The sequence below is a fragment of the Motacilla alba genome, chromosome 18 (genome assembly GCF_015832195.1).
Source record: "Motacilla alba alba isolate MOTALB_02 chromosome 18, Motacilla_alba_V1.0_pri, whole genome shotgun sequence".
Classification (NCBI taxonomy): Eukaryota; Metazoa; Chordata; class Aves; order Passeriformes; family Motacillidae; genus Motacilla; species Motacilla alba.
In genome coordinates, this window is record NC_052033.1 from 8,550,887 (window position 1) to 8,569,833 (window position 18,947).

Below are 18,947 nucleotides of genomic sequence, written 5' to 3' on the forward strand. Positions count from 1 at the left end.
AGAAAGCAAGAGAGCCCTGCCCCTATTATTATGATTTTGTGAGTCAATTAAAAGATTAAAACTATTTTCCTGAGACAAGTAAAAAAAATTAAATTATCTGGATTGTATTTACTTCTACTAGCCATCATTTACTAAATTCCCAGAGCCTGACATGGTTGACATGGTTAACATTTTAGACACAACCCCTGGAGATCATGGAATTAAAGATGAGTTGATCAGTAGAGAATTACACCTTCATTTCTTCTTTCTTTATGATGTATTTCCATTGTATGTGCAACTGATAATGCTAAATGCCTATTTTGCCACCTAATGGCGTAGTTCTGAGAAATAAAGTACTATAGCAGATTACATCTAGGCGACCCCAAACATTTTTAATTGATCAGGTTTAATTTCATCTAGAAAGAGATAGATTTGAAATATTTATGAAAGTCTGTTCCCTTTCTTATCACATCAGTATTTTTCTTTTTTTTTTTGGTAAAGCTCTGTTAATCTGGCAAAAAAAATTAGAAAAATGAAATTGTGAAGAATGATGAATGTTTCTACCAGCAGTTTTCTCTGCCTCTTTGTTAATTTGCCTGGTTAACTCATACCCTTTCAAAGCATTCATCAACACCTTTGTTTGCAAAGGGCATTGTTCTCCTCATCTGCCTCTTTGGCACAGGTTTTTCTTCTAAACCTTCCCTAAGCCAATCATAACTTCTTACTCTAGCTAAAGTACTTCCTGAATTCATTGCAGATCCATCACATTTTTGTCCTGTTCCTGAATGGAATTCTGTCCTGCATGAGGCTTTCTGTTACCTTCCCTGCTGCTCTTCTGTGCTAAAGGAGCAAACCCTCCTGCAGTCATCTATAAAATGCTTCTGCATTTCAGGAATCAAGATAAGGAACAGAAAATTTCACCTTGTACAAGATTCATTTTTTCCCTTTGCAGATTATGAAAATTGTCAGACTGGAGGATTATCTGTGTTGCTGCTGAATGGAACAAACTACATTAAAGCATCGAGATGCACACGCTTAAATATCTGGTTTTATTCTGTCTCTGTTGCTGCTTGGAGACAAAGAGAGTTAACCCAGCAGAGGAGGACAAACCTATCAGAGCTCTGGGATGAAGAAACATGTCTAGACAGGGGCTCTGGTTCTCACTAAGGCTCCCTTTGGCATGCAGAGACAATGTTTATGCAAGAGGTCAAGAATCAATCCATTTCTCAAGCTGGAGCTGGAGATGAAGCTTTTCAGGAGAAGAAACTAGGAAGGAAATCTCCACCCATGTGCTGGCTACTGCGAAAGGGGACAGCAGCTTGGAGCAGAGACACTGTGGCCCTCTGAGACAGGATGTGTCTTGGGGAAATGATGTGTCTCTGAAGGGAAATGACTGCAGCTGTGGCTACAAAAAAAATGCACGAGCTTCCATATCACAGGATTTTCCAGTGGTTAGTCACTAAGATAACTTCTAAGTCCATCCATCCAGAACAGATTAGTAACTGATGCACAGATATTCCATGCAGTTCTCTAGCCATGTTATTTCCTCATCATGTCCTGCAGGACAGCCCTATCCTAATGTGACTTTAGCAGAAGAAGAAAAGGGAGGTTTTAGAGACAGGCATTGAACATGGAATAAATAGATGTGTCGCATTTTATTACTAGACAGGTGCTGAAATCCACTTTCTGAGAGGGGACAATATGTCATGAAAAACCATGTCCTGGTGCCTGGGCAAAAGGTTGGAGGTGACACCCATATGCCAGCCCAGCCCCTTGTCTAGCTCATGTCAGCCCTGTTCTCTGCTGCAGGATGTGTCTCACAGCCCAGAATCTACTGGCAGGTGCTGCCATTTTAAGAGCCTAACACACAGGACAGAGCCCAGCTTCAGTCTTCAAGCACAGTGATGTGTCTTAGGCTTAAAATGCATTCCTTGACTTGTCTTGATTCAAATGATTCAAAATCAATGAGACTGCTGACTTGAAGTGCAAAATAATCCTCCAAAATCTTGGGCCAAAAAAAAGGTCTCTGTCTGAAGAATAATTCCTTTATTCTTCTGTGATTTCCACTTATTTATCCATAGGGCACTATCAATAATACAATTTCTTTTCTAGACTCTTGGACAATTGGCTTTGTCAAGTGCTCTGAGAGGTATGTGCTAAATATTCCAACTGAAATGAGGGAGGTTTCCTGAAAAACCCCGTGTTTCCTTGTGCAACTGCTCTGTGCAACTTTCTTGTGCTGGGAATGAAGCAACTCTAGACTCTCATCTTTAGATTTCCTTGGCTGATACCAAACAGGTTCCTAGAAGACCTTACAGAAGAAGACAGTTGGAAACAGTCTCCTCTGAGTGACATGCATCAAGGACTTAGATTACTGCTGGGCTACAACATCTGTCTGGAGATAGTGTCTGATTCAACTTGACACCGTGTGTGTTGTCCCAGAGCTCAGACAAATGAGGTGTTTTGAGGAAGAATCTCAGCCCAAGTAAGTATTTCAAGGGTTGACTTACAGCACTGTTTTAAACAAGCCACATTATTTGGCCACTAAGGGAATATCAAACCTTCTCCAATCTTTCTTATTCCCCATGACCCAGCATCAATTTGAAGTAATTATTTTGTCATCTGCAAAAGGTGAGCTGCAAAATCTCCTATATTGCAAATCTCTGAGTTTTAATTATGGTGGTGATGCTGAGGGCAGGGTGCCACTGCCAGGATGCCAGGGGCTGACTCAGCCCTGCTGCTGTAAACTCACCCTCAGCCACTGATGATCAGCAGTGATGCACTGGCAGGTGGTTGTCCTGTTAAATCAGCCCTCGGTCTGCCCAGGTAACACCCAGCTTGCACCACAACCTCTGCTTAATACTTTGGAAGAAGTAACAAATATTCTGTGATTCACCTTCCAGCCATGCAGCCATGGCAAGCAGAGAAGCTTTCCTGGCTCTCCAAAAGCCCTGGAACATTGTCTGATAAGCCTTGATAATTTGGCATAATTAGCCAGTTCTCACTGGCCATCATGACTTATCCAAAACCCAGAGATTAATGTTCCAAGCTGTACAGAATTCCACGTGTCAGGGCTTATGATGAGGTTTAAGAGGAGCAATTTATCCCATTCTAACTTGTTGTGGGGACTAGGGCTGCTAGAGACAAATGCAGCCACAGGCAGGCAAGAGGCTGGCAGCAGACTCCTCTCATGTTGGCAGGGAGAGCATCTTGGGGCAGTGTGAGCCACTTAAAACAGCCCCCACCTCATAGTTCTGATTCTCTCTGTTTCTTCAAGCAAGTGGAAATTTTTCCATGTGTGTCACTCAAGTTACTTACAAATATTTCCATTCAAGAGAAAAGATTAATTCCAGGAAATGTATCAAGTTTTAACAATATTGTTTAGTCCTACAGGTAGTTGAATGTGCAAGGTTCAAACCCAAAAATAGCTCACAAAGCCTTACCCCCATGGGATGATTATTTTCTGCCATGGGGAAGAAGGCACTAAGAGTCAGATGAGCTGTTTCTGGCTGTGCAAACCACATCTACTCACAGTTCTGGGAAAGGAGCTGAAAGGAGCCTGGGCTGTCCAGCTTTGGAAACACTCTGCTTTGTCTTACATGAAGTCTGAAGACATTTATAAACACGCTACGTGAAAACTAAATCCATAAATAAACTCAGTCATTACACAAAAGCATTTGCAGGTTCAATAAGCTCAACAATCCCTCTTTTTTAAAAGAAATCTTATTCCTAAAACCTTCTGAACTGCAGGAATACCTAACCTATCCACAGGCTCTACTGGCTTCTTTTGTGCTTGCTTTTTACAAAATCACCCGCAAGTCCACTGTGAAATCAATTTGAGAGGATTTAAGATAAAGTTATCTCTAAAAATACCTCTAAAATATTTCATTTTATAAGTTAAAAGCAGGGTTTTATACCAGATAAGAACAGCACAGATATTTAAGTAGGTTAGTGGGTCTAGTGAAGCGCTAAAAGTAACCTAAAGCAAAATCTGTCACCATGTATCTTGATCATTGCTTTATTCCACTCTTGAAACCCTTTAAAATAGAACTGGAGGAAAGGTAGTTTTCTCCTTTTCTTTTTAGCATTAATATTCAGGGGCAACATGTCTAATTAGGCAACGTGTCTAATGAAAGATGGGAGGCTTGGCTCTTCAGTCAGATACGATCACCCTGCAAGCAGACATACAGCCCCTCTCTGCACATGTTCTCATTCACTGACTGCAAAATTCAGGCTTTTTTGAGCAAATGCCATCTCTCGTTTGTCCTGCAAAGCACTGCACAGTTTGGTTGCTACAAATTCAACAAACCCTTGGATTATGTTGCTAGAAAGACATTATGTTCCAGTTTGGATCTAATACACAGTGGGTTGGCTATGAGGAAGTAAGCTTACCCTTCAGTTAAAATGGGTTTTGTTGGGTTTTTTATGTCATGTTTATTCCTGGGTTGCTTTCTTCTGTTTGTAACTACAGCACACTGAATTCTGTTGACAGCTGCAAATCCTCTGTGCAATACAGCAGATCGAATTTTGTGTCCTGCAGCAGGGTAGGATATCTGTATGAGCTCTTGGTTGTACTGAACAGAAAAGTTTTTGAAGACAGTTTGGACAAAAGCTGCAGGAGTGGGCTAATCTGAATTTTCTTAAGTAATTTCTAGGATCATTTGCTATTAAAATTGGATTTATTAAAAATTATTAGGTCCCCATTGTCAGTCTCCCTCAATCCCCTCTGTTTTGCCTTTCTGAGTTAGTTTACATCTTGCAGAGTTGTTCCATTCCCCCTTTTCCTTCCCTAATCCCTGTCTGGCCCCAGACTGCAGGTGTTGATATACACTTAAGTACAGATGGGGTAATAGCTTCAGTTTAAGGAACGATATAAAGCAGTATTTGTACACAGAAGAAAAATTCCTGCTCCATTCAAGTCAAGTTTGCAAAGCAGTTCTTCAGAAGTGGAATGTGGCTGTCCTGCCTGTCCCATCCCCCTGCCCTTATTTCCCTAGACTGGTAATGTTCTCTCTCTCACATGTTATATGAACTGCAGCAATTGGGTTTTTTTAGCCATTAGGGGAAAGGAAACGACATACGGAGAGAATTCAAGTCCCTCCTCATTCCTAGAGAGTCTGTCCAGAAAGTCAGTGTGCTGAGCTCCATCCAAGTGTCGTTTCCTGCTCAGAGTTGGGAAGGGGAGCTGGAGGTGGGAGGAGAGATGGATACGTAACATTAAATTGCTGCTTCTGATTAACAGCACATTCTGCACACGATTTCACAGTATTGCTTTGAACAGAACTGAGCCTCTGCAGCCCAAATAAGTGTAGCAATCCAATGATGAAAGGGCTATTTTTACATCTGTTTCATATAGTGGGTAAAAATGAAGTGATTGGGATGGTGGAAATGTGCTTTGGAGATTACTGAGGATTTTCTGATAACTTTGTACCTCCAATCTTCCATATGCCCACAGAGCATTATTAATACTCCTGGTGGTACAGCTATTTTACCACTGTGAAGCTGCACACAAAGCAATCTGTTACAGAGAAAAAATTAGACAGCTCTCCACTATTTTATATATTAATATATAAATGTGTGTATGACCCCGTGATTTCTATATATATAAAAAAAATCAGACCTTCAAAAGATGACCCCATGATTTTCCTTTCACATTGCAATGCAAATTGAGAAAGATATGAAATAAAGGAGAATGATTCCTCATTACAAGCTCAACAAAAGAGGCAGTGTAGTTGTGATCCAAACTCCCCCACAGTGAAGTCAGTGCCATTGATTTTGCTTCCAGTGTGTCAGTCAATTGAAACTCTGTTCCTGGTACGTGATTTACACATCACTTCTGGAGCTGGCCCATTGTTTTATTCAAATGGTCAGCCCAGTATTTTAATGTGGTCAAGCAAGTTGTGCTTGGTAAGAATTAACAGGATTTTTCTCCATCCTGCTTTATTTTTCCTCTCCTCTCCTCATCCCTTTAAATCCCAACGTCACTTCCCTCCCACGAATGACACTCCCCAGGGCAGTGGGTGACCTGCAGCCTGGAGAGGGGCCACGGCTCTTCCACGAAATCTCCCGGCTTCTGCGGAAGAGCGTCCATTTCCTGGAGCCAGTCTGAGACAGACAGTGCTCTGCAGTCAGGAGCAGGACTGCAATCCAGTGACCCTTAATCCATAGGAAGTGCTACGAAACTCACAGCAAATCAATTCTCCCTCAGCTGTCCACAGGCTGAGGTTCTGCCTGCCTCATGTCACTGCCATTCCCTGGATCAGTGAGAAGAAAGTGTTCTACAAACACAATGGACAACTGCACACTTGGGGTGGGAAGGTTCTTGTGAATGGTTTTTCCTGAAATTTCCAGTTTCAGGGGCTGCACCCCACCCAGCCTAAGGAGGGGGTCCCCTAATTCCCTCTTAGCCTTTTTTCCTAATGTTCCTCTGAAGGCCAAAGGGTTAATGTGTTTCCTGTTAGGTTTTAAGTGAAAGTCCTAACATTTTCCTCTATGGGTCAAATATAACTAAACACAATTAACCTTCATTAATTACTTCTGTTTTGACTAACAGTGACTCTTCCTGAATTTACACACTTACCAAAGTTTAGACCTGTACTTAAATCTTTATCATACCTTATTAAAACAGAGCTTCAATACTCCTGGGATAATCCCTTATTCAGCAAAAGAAAAACTGTGACCAGGGGTGCCATGGGTTAACTTACAGGGACAGACATCAGGATTCCCAGGCTCCAGGTGAATTCTGCCAGCAGCTTTCTGAATGTCTATGGATCACTTTCTTGTGTCTCAGTTTGCTCTGCTGTAAAATACATTTAGAAACAGAAGAGATCTGTGAAATATTGTTGGGTAGTGAATTCCTTTTCCTGTAGAACTACGGCTGCTTCTTGCTGCTGATACACCACTGTGGCTCTATGCAATTTAAATCATACTGGATAGAGTAGCAGGAAGCAGCTTTGCTTAAGAGGATAGTTCAGTCTAATTCACAGGAAAAGAAAAAACAGATTTCTACTGATTTAACCATTCCTAACTTTCCCAGAGTTTAAGCTGTTTTTCCTGCAGGGAAAGTGAACAGAGCTGCAGGCCTGCAAAGTCCCAGCTCTCCTTCCAGAGCCTGGCACCTTGGGGAACAGCAAATGGAACAATCAGCCAGGCAGCATCTGCTGCCATCAGAATTTCAGAGGCAGTTACGTTTGCAGAGATCTCAGACTGCAATCTTGCCATCACTCCACAGATAAAATAGCATTAGCAACAACTGCATTCCAAGCCAGTTGATGTCAGCAGGGGTCTGTTATTGTTGCTCTCAGCACAGAGGAGTTGGCAGACTGACACACAGACCACCAGACATTGATTCCAGCCCTTGTCCTGAATGAGGCATTTGACACATAAAGAGGACAAGCTCTTAAAACTGACTGGGCCGTGCACAAAAAAAAAAAAAAAAAAAAAAAAAAAAGACAAACCAAAAATCCCAAACCAAACAAACTAAAAAAACAGGAGCAATAACAATTCTCCTCTTCCTTTTTGCTCCTACCACTTTTTTGAAGCTAGAGATGTATCCTCATGGGTGACTGTGATCCTAACCTCAGAAATAGTTTGCATTTTCTTAGAATAAGGAGTGACTCACCCCAGTCACTTACTCATAATCATTGTAGATTGCTGTTGGTGGAAATACATGCTGCCAACAGGGCTCACTGGTGGATAGGCTGAACACATTTTTCTTGGATAAAAACAAAGTCTCTGGCCTCAGAAAGTTAATTATTAAGCCACTGAGCTGTTAGGCATCTGGAGATCTTGCAGTGTTCTATTATTAACTCAATATATTGGATAAATCTGAAACAAGTGATTTAGAAAAGAAGAAACCGAGAGAACACTATTGCAAAAATGTTCTGCATTTACTATATACAGAGACACAGAAGCCAAATTACCTGCCTTCGCTAAAGAGCAATTAAAGGAGTTGTGTTTTGACGTAAGAGTACTTTGATTTTAAAGGGACTTTTAAAAGGCTGTATCTTATATTCGCTATTGAACCTGGCTGCACACTCGGGAGTGCCTAGCAGCCCTGTGTCAGCTCACGGAGCGCCCGAGGCCGCAGCTCGCGGGTTTTTATTGGAGCATGGAGCGGATCCCCCCGGAGCGCTCCCGCCGGGATCATCCCGCCCCGGGCAGCGCCCTCTGCCGGCCCTGCCGCGGCACAACCGCCGCGAGTCGGAGCCCGCGAGCGCCTGGGCTCTGCCCCGCAAAGCCGCAGACGGCAGAGCCGGGCAAGGAGCGGCTCCTTGATTAAAGCTGACTTGGCATGATTGCTTTTAGAGAGATTAATTCTTTCAGTGCTCTACACTCACAAAGAAAATCATGATTTTCTGACGCTTTTAGGTCAAGGGCGGAGGTTTGACAATAGCAAAAGGACAAAGAAGCTTCACTGCAGGTGCATCAATGCCCTGCTTGGTTGCTTTTCCCCCCAGAAGAGTAAGGCTCCAGCATTGCAAGGCTGGTCCTTTCTTCTGTGCACAGGTACGGCAATACCAGACTCTGGTCCCAGGGGAGCTGTGACCTGTGGTGGCACTTTTCTCCATAGGGTGCCACCTGCAGCCTCAGCCTTCAGTCCAGGGGCAGGCAGGGCTGGGAACAGAGCACAGGCACAGCTCAGCCTCTTTAGACACCCACGGGAAGGCTTAGTACATGCTGCAGCTTTTTAAAGTTGAAAACAGTTAAAGTGGTACAGGCCAAAGTGTGAAGGTCACAATGAATCAGTTCAGGATGGTGTGGTTTTTACAAGCCAGTGTCCTTTGTGACAGGAAAATCTGCAACCCCTGCTGGTACATCAGTGACAGCAATGTGGCACCAGGACCATGTGCTGAGCTGGATGCAGGAACTGCCACAGCTCCAATAGCCCAGCAGGACAATCCTTATGGCAGTGACTCACAGAGATTGCCCTGCACAAAACAGTATTGTTGCTAACAAGATGTATAGGACGGTGGATATAGACAATTATCTGCTGCCCTTTGTAACTTTATGACAATCCAGCAATAGCCAAGCTCCAGAGATCCTGGGGATGGATGTCAGCACCAGCCTCCAGTGAGGGTGGGAACCATTTGCCAGCAAGCGTGGGAGAGGGAACAGCAGACCTGCCCCACACTAATGAAAGCAAGAGTGACATCATCTGCATTAGCAATAACACATTTAAAGAGATCTTTGTTAGCAGCACACAAGAGTGAATTCTTCACGAAGCACACCTGATCTTCTGCAGATTACCAAAGAGTTACACCCAAATCCACTTTTCTAAGCATCTGCATTTCAAAATAAACTTGGAAGCATATAAAAGGTGACTAATACAGGAGACAATACCAGATTCTATCAGGTTCACCTAGCAGAATAAAGGGATTTTTTTTTTGTTTTGTATTTGAGTTTTTTATTCCCCTCCAAATATAAAGGTGGAAGCAAAGCCAATGGGAGCTCTGGGAGAATTGCCTACCTATCAGAGGTTTCCCCATACCTTTTATTAATACAAATGACACACTGTGGTCCAATTAAGTCATGTTTATGAAACATCTAGCCCTGAACTCTGACTTCTCCTATGCCATCACTGGAGCTAGAGACACTCAGTAAGCTGAGACAATGTAGTTATTCCAGCACATTTGACTGCTGGGAGGTTCAAGTTAAATAACTCAATCCAAGTTTATCCAAAACGCTGGGAAACAGAACTACAGTTCTTCCTCTCCATGCAATACTCTTCCCTCCTGCAAAGCCCATCGTGCACAACCCCTTTGAGGGACAAAACGGGTTCCTGTAAGTAATGACTTTACAAATAAAGGAACAGCTGATTCCAAGACAAAGCCTTCATTTTTATTCTCAGGGGCAGGCAACTGCTTCAAAGCATTTCCTATGCTCTGTCAAAAGAGTACCTGAACATGTATGGAACTGCTTAAGTGCTGTACTTGCCTCTCCTCCAAACTACTACTTACAGTTAAGTAGCACTACTAGTCTTTAAATATTTCTCCAAGAGGCTGAAGCTAGTTTAGCTCAGCTATGCACAGGGCAAGATGAATCAGATTTCTATAGGAAGTACCTGGAAAGAAGCAGCAGTTCCTTGCTCCTGTAATAGAAGGCTGCTTTATGCAGAAATCAGAGCTTGGGGTGACCAAGCTGCTTTAAATTCACCATCTTCAGCATTTAATCTCTCATGGCTTGCACCTGCATTCATGCCATTATCTATTTTTGACTAAATTTTACTTACCCTCAGTCAGCTTTTAAGAGACAAGTGACACAGTTCAATTTTATGTACTGACAACACTTTATTGAACTTCAAGTAAGTGTTCCTTAAAAGCCTGTTCAGTTTATTTATTACTGCAACAGGTCATGTAGAGGGTAAGAGGGTATGGAGAGGCCTGCAGAGCAGTGGCTCAGTGTTTTGTGAGAGGCCCGAATTGCTCACATGCTCTTTCCCCAGAAAAGGACAGAAAGTATTTACAAGTATATCACAAAGAATGAGGTTTACATTTAAAAATTCACAGATACATATAGAGTTGGAACTGTTCAAGTATGTTTCAGTTGGACAAAGTGCTACAGAACACAGAAAAAACAGTAAAGGCAAGAGGAACTATTAAGACAAAGAGGTGGCAGTCATTTGTGTGCTAAACCACTTGTAGGTGGTTGCAGAATATGCAAGACCTAGAAGTTGAAAGAATTTGGGGTACTGTCCTGGATTTGGAAAGTGTAGCTGTCAGCAGTAGAGTCTGGTACAACATTTTGGTCTTCCTCTTCCTAGAAGGAAAGAAAAGAAGGTTAGAATAGCAGTAGTATTTGAATCTAGTAGTCAGTGCTGGAATAGAAAATAAAAGTGGAAGAGACCCCTGAAGCCACTTACTTCTGCTGAGAAATATTTCTCAATGATGGTGGACGAGGCTCTGTACACTTGTTCGTTTTCATGTGACTGGAGAGCTTCAATTCTGTCTAGACCCCCACACTCTTCAATCATGAGGCAAAGCTTTTCAGTCTCATTAATCTTCTCAGCAGCCTGCAACAGGAAAGTGTGGAATTACCTCTGGAAAGATATACAGCAGCAGCTACTGGAGAGCCATTAGCAACGACACGGACAACAATCAAGTATACTGCATCCACATACCAAGAAGATGTTGGAAACTGCATCCAGGATAACGAGCACAGTTTTGCTGTCTTTAGTTGAGAGAAGATTCAGTAGGGGTTCAAGAACACCAGCCTGAACAAGGTATACAATCTGGTCAATTGTTCCACCACTTGTGTAGTTTGTCACAGCCCACACAGCTTCCTTCTGAGATTTGAAATCCCCCTGTGAACGTAAAAGCAGAGAGTTTGAACACAGAGCAGTAATAGGAAAAGGCTCAACATCATAAATATAGGCTTTGTTTACCTTCCTCAGAACACCAATGAGGTAAGGCACGAGACCATGGTCTACAACTCGCTGGATCTGATCCTGACGGCCAGCAGTGATGTTGGACATTGTCCAGGCTGCTTCCTTCTGAATGTTGTTTTTGTGATGAGAAAGGAGACTTGGAAACACAGCCAGAGCTCCTGAGTCAATAACGACCTGTGTCTGCTCATCAGTACCAGTGACAATATTTCCTATGGCCCTTAGTGAAGGAGTCTGAAACAAAGATGAATGGAATACTTAAGAAAACTGTTCAAAACCAGATTAGATTATAGTAAAACACAGCTATGCTTGATGGCCACCCACTCTAACCTTCCCAGTTAGCAGCATGACCTGCTATGTACAACTGGGGTTTGTGCTCTTGTTAGCATTCCACAGGCCGACTCGTGTCTGCACGCAGAGACTGCACACCTTCCAAGGTCAGTCTGCAAACAACCACCCATGACAGAGCTTAGGGAAACTACCTGCTAAATCCTAATGCAGTTTTATTATGCTCTAATTATAGTGTGTACAGAGCATACTTGAACACTGTCCCTAGAATTTGGACATGAAACAGCAATCGAAAGGCAAGCTTTAGTGAATGTTGACTGTCGTGCTGGCCTGTGAAGTAAATTCAATGATTATATAAAGCAGCTCGATAGTCAGCAGCAGTCTGTCTCATGTAGGACAGCACCCGGGCAGGAAAGAAACTGATGTCTCACTTCACAAAAATTAGAACAGGCACCTGACTCATGTATGAAAAGAGCCATTCAGTTCCATGGACTCTCCCTACCTTGATTGATTGGAATCATGGCTAGAACTGCACAGCAGCCTGCACTTACCATTATTGGCAGTTCACTACATCCCAGGAGTCTCACAAGTTGTGGCACCAATCCAGTTTTCACAACAACTTCTATCCTGTCATTGGAACCGTCTGTGAGGTAGGAAATTGCCCAGCATGTGTCTGCCAACACCTCCGGGTCATCGTGGTGCAGGAGCCGGACAAGAGTTGGAAGGATCTGCTGGATGGCTTCTATGGGAGGTGCAGGATTCTTATTGCGACACAGGTTTGAGAGGGTCCACGTGACATTGCGTAAATATCCAGACTACAATGGTTGGAACAAATGGTTAGCAGTTGTTCAGCTAGGTTCTACTCAGTCATTGTAACTTGAATCACTCTGCACACTTACAGCCAGGGAAGAGAGGTCAGGAACAGCAAGGAGACTCAGCAGTGGCTCGATTGCACCATACTTAATAACCAGGTCTCTGTAGGTAGAACCATCCCCTGGAAAGAAACAAGAAAAAAAAGCCAGGTGAAGACCAGAAAAAAAGGAATATGTGTACACAGAACCACTGTGTGTTAGAGGATTAATTCTCCTAGTCCTTAAAAAAGGCTAGATAAAGTAAGGAGGAGTGAGAGGACAAAAGGACTACTGCCACAGTTCAGTCACATGACAAGCATGTTCAATCAAGCCACTGAGCTTCACCTTTTGTGTGGGGAGGTAATGTAGGGTGTTTTCTATACAGCTTTTCCTAAAGCTGTATAGCTCATAACCATGCAGGGTCTTGCGTGTTTCTTTGGAGACAAATCTAAGCCCTACACTAGAACAGAACTTTCCCCACTCAAGTCCCAATATAGCACTTAAAATGCATTATAATCATCAGCTGAATGATTGGGTGCTGCAGAATAATACTGATAGCATATCAGAGTTTGACTGAGACCTCAATTGCAGGGTATAATAAATACCTTATAATTGATTTTAAAACTAAGAAAATGGTAATTATTTGAGTCACTGCTTCCTGCCTTCCCCCTTTTAGTCAACACAAAGAGCAGAGCTCATTGCTGAGTCACAAAAACACTGCGATGTCTGAAAAAGGTTTGTGTTGTAGCACGATTAGAGATCCATCAAACCTGAGCTGAAATCTGGAAGCAGTGCCCACAACACAACCCACAGGTTGGGCCAGGCATTGCATGAGCTCTGAAGACAGTTTCCTGCAGCTTGCTCTGCAATGCAGGGCATGTCATGACTGGAAAGCCATTGGGGCAGAGCTTCCAAGCAGCTCAGCACAGGGCATGGCAGAGCAGGAGTGATGTCCTCCCACCTCAGACAAGGGCACAGGTCTGAATCAGAGCTGTGCAGCACGTGGACATACCTGCAATGTTCCCCAGGGCCCACACAGCCTGCTCACTGATGTGAGTGTGTGGAGAGGCCAGCAGGGAAATGAAGGCTGGAATTGCCCCTCCATCCACCACTGCCCTGGTTTGCTCTGACGTGCCAGAGGCGATGTTGGTGAGTGCCCAGGCAGATTCAAACTGGATGGGACTGCAGTCTGCTCTGCCCAGGAACGAGACGAACTTCGGAATCAAACCAGCCCGAATTATGCTGTCTATTGGGGGTTGCTTCTCTCTCGAGAGGAGTTTCCTAAGGAGGAAGACAAACAGGAAGGATTATTTTCGCCTGCAGACATCTGAACAACAAATTAAAGTCTTAAAAGCACCATATGTAAAAAGCTTAGCATTGTCTGAACATGCAGAGAAGGCAACACCACACAGCATGAAAGAGAAATGCAGACAAGCTGAACACTGGCTTGCTAGGCCTCTGTTAACACTGGGTTTGGCACATCTTCACTATGTGAGAGGTTCTGTTCAGACTCTGAACCAAAGCAGACCTGCAGGAGTCATTACACATCTGAGCTGCTAGAGGCTTCCCAGCAGAGAGGCTAGTGACTGCCAGAAGCAGCACTGCAGCAATATGCAAGCTTAAAGGATATTTTAGATTTGGAAGAAGAAACAAACTTGGCAGACTTCAAACCCCAATCATCTTACTGCTCACATTATTCTAAGGTGGATTGCCACACTCATACATATCAGACCTAAGTGTTAACACAGTTTAAAAAGTACTTTACCTTGCTATAATAAAGGGTTTACTATAATTACTCCTTCAAATCTAAGGTGACTACTATTAAATTTGCCACCACTAGAGTAAATTACTTCTACCTACTAAAATATTCAGGCACTTTAAATATTCAAAAGCCACGTGGTTTGAATAAAACTATGCCTAATCCATGGGTACCTCAACATGGTATATGAGATGGTATTTGTTGAAATACTGCTTGATAAGAAAGACATAAGCAGCCACTTAGGCTCATAAGTCAATTCTCTCACCTTGTCCAGTTATTGGCTTGCACAGCTGAGCTGGCTTCCTCTGAACTGCTTACCTGGCAGCTTGAGTAGCCTGTAGCTGAAGCTCCATATTATTACTATTAACTCCTTTGACTATTTCTTCAACTGACCAGTGTGCCAAAACCTGTACAAGAAAACATTACATGAGTGCTTCACTGGGACTGTGGTGTATTCCTGATCACAGGGCTCTTACACAACACCATGAACAGGCCCCAATTTACAGCCACTTCCCTTAGTACCACCACCATGTGATATTTCAAAACCCCATCAGCTACAGCTTCATCTACAGTTATCTACACAGCTGAAAGCTTTTTTAACCAAGTGCTTCATACTAGTTATGCTAAGCTTAAAACATAGCTGCAGCCAGTGATGCCTTGAGAAGGCTAACTTGGAACAGAGGCTAGACAGAGTTAAAGAATAAAGTAGTTATTTATTGAAAGGCCTCAATGGATATGCCTTGGGCAGTACAAGAGCCCGGCAAGGGCTACACCAAAGATGAACCCAAGATAGTCACAAAATGGACCATGGTCACAAATGGCCACAAGGTCTGACACTTTTATAAGTTTTGGTCTATTTGCATATTGGAGTTAATTGTCCAGTTATAGCTTTAGGTTATGAAGTTCCATCCTCTTTATTTTTCTCTTCAGTTCCTCATTGTTTATAATTTTTGGGCCTGGAGGTTGCAATAGTTGTCTTTGGCCAAGCTGGAAAACGATTGTTTTGTCCGCCTACCCTGGGAAGAGAACTTGCTAACACTTAATATGAAGCTCAGAGTTATACACAAAAGCAGCACAGAATCTGAAAAACATGAAAGCTATAACTTAAGGCATCCCCAGTTGTGTGCAAGAGCACTGTCCATCAGAGGTGATAATACAGGCCTGAGTTGATAATGCAGCTGTAGTAGTGCTGTCCTGCCCTCAAGAAGGGGTTCATGCTGGCCTGGCTGCAGGACCTTAGATGGTGAGACCCTCCAAGTGTGTCTATTCTGAGTACCCACTTACCTGGTTGCCTTTGTTTTCCTGAAGGGGAGAAGTAGCATCATCTGGTAAAGTGCTCACATTTCTTCTTTTAAGCATCTGGTCATCTTTCTTAGCTTTCCTCAGCTCCACATTGACTTCGATGCGCCGCCTTCTCATCTCCTGGAGGAAAAACACTCAGAGTAAGTTCTTGGCTTTCAAAACTTAGATTTAAAGGGACACTGGCTGAAGTTCTAATTGCACCAGAGTACTCACAGTGCTGTCCTTTCCTTTGTTCTTGAATCTGTTCAATCGAGCTGATGGTGTATTGGCATTCTCATTACTAGACATCTTGCTTGTTAGATTTTCGAGCGGGACAGATAAAAACAAGCCTGAAAACAGAGTAAAGGCAAATTCACTCCACAAAAGTTAAATTTTAAAAATTGGATCCATACTCAAGAATGAGAGGCATCTGATTGTATTAAAACTATAACGACATCTGACCTGATCAACAGCTGTCTCTTTAAAGAGCCAGATGTTACAATAAGCTCTAGCATCAACACAAAAGCAGAAGACACAGTCACGCGATTTTAGGACAGTTTAAACCAAATACTATTAGTTATTATTTTCAGCAGCAACATAGATTTTCCTTTCCACAGACAATACACACACGCTATTAAATACTATTTTCACTATCACATACCTGTGCTGCACAGGATCCCACCCAGGCCCACCTTTTTGGACGAGAACAGCGAGCTCTCGCAACGGGAAGGGCCCCGGGGGGCGTTTGCAGAGCGGGTGCAGCCAGCAGCACATAATAACGGCTACACGGGTAACGAAGAAAACCCCTGCAGCTCGGCCACCCCCAGCATATGTACGGACCTCGCCAGAGGCCCGCCAGAGCGACAATCCCCGCTGGGATACACCAGCCCTGCCAGCCCCAGTGCAGACAGCGGAGACGCGGGAGGCTCCGGAGAGAGGCCCCAGCAGGACTGCAGGCAGAGCACGGCTCTTTCCAAAGGGGCAGCGCAGGGCCCGCATCCCCGCCACCCCGGTCCCGGCCCCCGCACCTCGGCCGGAGACGCCGCCGGTCGCTCCGCTGCTGCCGCACGCTGCCACTGCCCACGGCCGCCCCACGCGGCGTTTAAATTTCCCGCGGCCGCGCCCTGCCATTGGCCAGTTCGAGCCAAAGCAGCCTTCTGATTGGCCCGTTTGAAAGCAGCCCGGCTCGCGATGACGGGGAATGCCCTCCCGGAAGAGCCGGTCGGACGTGACGTATTCACAAGGTCCGGTACTACAGCTCCCGGCGCGCCTCGCGCACGTAGTGCCGGCAAGCCTCGGAGGGGCGGCGCGGGGCGCGCCGGGAGCTGTAGTGCGCGGGGCCGGGCTGGAGAGACCCCGGGACGGGAGCGGGGGATCGGAGTGAGGGAATTGCATCCCCGGAGGGGTCTCGCCCTGAGCGCTTTGGGGCAGAAACAGCCATTCCTCAAGCAGAGCGCAGATTCTGCCTCAGGAACCAGCGGGGCACTACAGGCTTCCCCCGGGACAAGGGCGTGTAGTGACAGGACGAGGGGGAATGGCTTCAAACCGGAAGAGAGTGGGTTTAGACGGGATATTGGGGAAAAATTCTTTTCCTGTAAGGGGGATGAGGTCCTGGCACAGGTTCCCAGAGAAGCTGTGGCTGCCCCATTCCTGGAAGTGTCCAAGGCCAGGATGGGGCTCCAAGCAACCTGGGGTAAAGGAGGGTGTCTCTGCCCATCCCAGGGGGTGGAACAGGATCAGCTTTAAGGTCCCTTCCATTTTGTAATTCCATGATTCCACGGCTCCATGCCTCACTTATTGTCTCCTAGAAATGTGGTGCTCAGAAATGCAAAGGAAAGGGGATATTGCAGTGGAAAGCAGTTCTACAGCCATCAGGGCAGATGAAAAACAAATCATACGGAGTAACAAAAGAAAAGGATTCCTGCCCCTGTGGCATGGCCTGAAAAGGGATGAGATTGTTTCTGATGGGTTTGGCCTGCTCATGAAGGATGGAATACACAAGAACACTGATTTTCACAGGAGATATTCAAAACAAAGAACTGTAGGGAAAACATGACTCTGACAGCAACTCTGACATTTTGAGACACCTATAAGGTACAACGCAGAGAAGTGTCAGGTATGCACATCCATATGTCTGTGTGCTAAGCCATCACATTAAACCACTTATGCCAATCTGTAGGCGCACACAGGTGTGGAGGATGTTAGCTGAGGAGGAGGAATTACCAGTGACATCTCATATCGCTGGTTTTGGGCCTTCCAGTGCTAAGTTTGTAAAAAACACCCACTAATACAAGAACAGGGAAGCCAAGAGAAGAGAAAGCACATTGCTAACAAATGGAGATATTAAACAAGAGTAGTTTGACAAACAAAAAAAAAGGCAGTTCAAAAGCAGAAATGGAGGTAAAACACCTGCTTTCCTGAAGGACTGGAAGGCTGGCATGAAGAAATTCCATTGGGTCGCTGGCAGTGCATGGTCTGGAGCAGTGAAATCTGGGCGCAGGGATGGGTGTTGAGGGCACGGAGAGGGCTGGCAGTGCCTGAGATGCCCGAGGGAGTGTGTTGCGAGGTGCTGCAAGCGGTGTGGGCTGAGGGAGGGGACAGCTCCGAAGCGACAGAGAGGCGGAGGGAGACTGGGCAGTTGGGGCAGGACAGCGGCCAAGCTGCGGGTGAGGTTGTGGGGCAGCAGAAGGCGCGTGTGAGGCGGGCAGCAGGGCCGTGAGGGGTCACGGAACCCCGGGGGGGCGCGGTGGGGGGGTTCCCTGAGAAGGCCGAGTGTGGAGCCGCAGAGGCTGGATGGAGTTACCGGCCGCAGCACAGGAGCCAGGACCGCGCCCGTGAGGGGAAGTTTAAAGCCGCGGGACAGGGGGCGGCGATGGCCGGGCGGTCCCGGGACAGCGGGGCGGCCCCGGGCGGGTCCCCTCAGGCGGCCGCGCGCGGGTCTGACAGTGACGCGCTCGCGCCGAGCGCGGGAACCCGCTCTGAGGCGCGGGCGGGGCCGCGGGCACGCGCTGCGGGGCGGGGCCTGGGGGCACCACGACCAATGGTGCGAGAGGAGGGAGGGGCGGGGCCGGCCCGCCGCCAGCAGGGAGAACGCGAGGGCCCGCGGGGGGCGGAGCCGGGGCCGCCGGGCGGGGCTCTTAGGAGGCGGCGCTCACCGCCTGTGCTGGGTGACCCAGTGGCCTAATGGATAAGGCATCAGCCTCCGGAGCTGGGGATTGTGGGTTCGAGTCCCATCTGGGTCGGGCCGTAATCGTTTTGTGGCGCTCCCGCGGGGCCACCCCGCGCTGGGCTCCCCCGACTCTTTTACCCGCAGCTGCCCCGGCCCGGCCCCGAGCCCATCCTCCGTCCGGGCCCCGCGGCCGCCGCCCTCTCCGCGCTTCACACTGGTGACCTGCGAGTGGATCCC

General features: G+C 45.7%; 1 protein-coding gene and 1 non-coding gene across 3 annotated transcripts; one reads left to right on the forward strand and one right to left on the reverse strand.

The window, feature by feature from the left end:
• Nucleotides 1–10,263: 10,263 nt before the first annotated feature.
• Nucleotides 10,264–16,723, reverse strand: KPNA2 (karyopherin subunit alpha 2). 2 transcript variants are annotated; one of them, XM_038156967.1, is made up of 11 exons: nt 16,570–16,723; nt 15,776–15,891; nt 15,545–15,682; nt 14,579–14,667; nt 13,514–13,782; nt 12,550–12,644; nt 12,202–12,465; nt 11,363–11,596; nt 11,099–11,281; nt 10,841–10,990; nt 10,264–10,737 (listed from the first exon to the last, which is right to left on the reverse strand). In XM_038156967.1, the coding sequence occupies exons 1-11, from the start codon at nt 16,670–16,672 to the stop codon at nt 10,645–10,647; spliced, it is 1,734 nt and encodes a 577-aa protein (XP_038012895.1). In that variant the 5' UTR covers nt 16,673–16,723; the 3' UTR covers nt 10,264–10,644. The 2 variants fall into 2 exon arrangements, with proteins under 2 accessions (XP_038012895.1, XP_038012896.1); XM_038156968.1 differs by lacking the exon at nt 16,570–16,723 and adding an exon at nt 16,382–16,550.
• A 1,987-nt stretch (nt 16,724–18,710) lies between these two features.
• Nucleotides 18,711–18,783, forward strand: TRNAR-CCG. Its single transcript has one exon. It is a non-coding gene; the product is annotated as a tRNA-Arg (tRNA).
• The last annotated feature ends 164 nt before the right edge of the window (nt 18,784–18,947 follow it).

Coding starts and splice junctions, on each gene's coding strand:
- KPNA2 (XM_038156967.1), bottom strand. CDS start 16,672: ATGGCAGGGCGCGGCCGCGGGAAATTTAAACGCCGCGTGGGGCGGCCG. Junction 12,466..12,549: donor CTGACCTCTCTTCCCTGGCT/GTAAGTGTGCAG, acceptor CAACCATTGTAG/TCTGGATATTTACGCAATGT. Junction 10,738..10,840: donor AGAAATATTTCTCAGCAGAA/GTAAGTGGCTTC, acceptor CTTTCCTTCTAG/GAAGAGGAAGACCAAAATGT.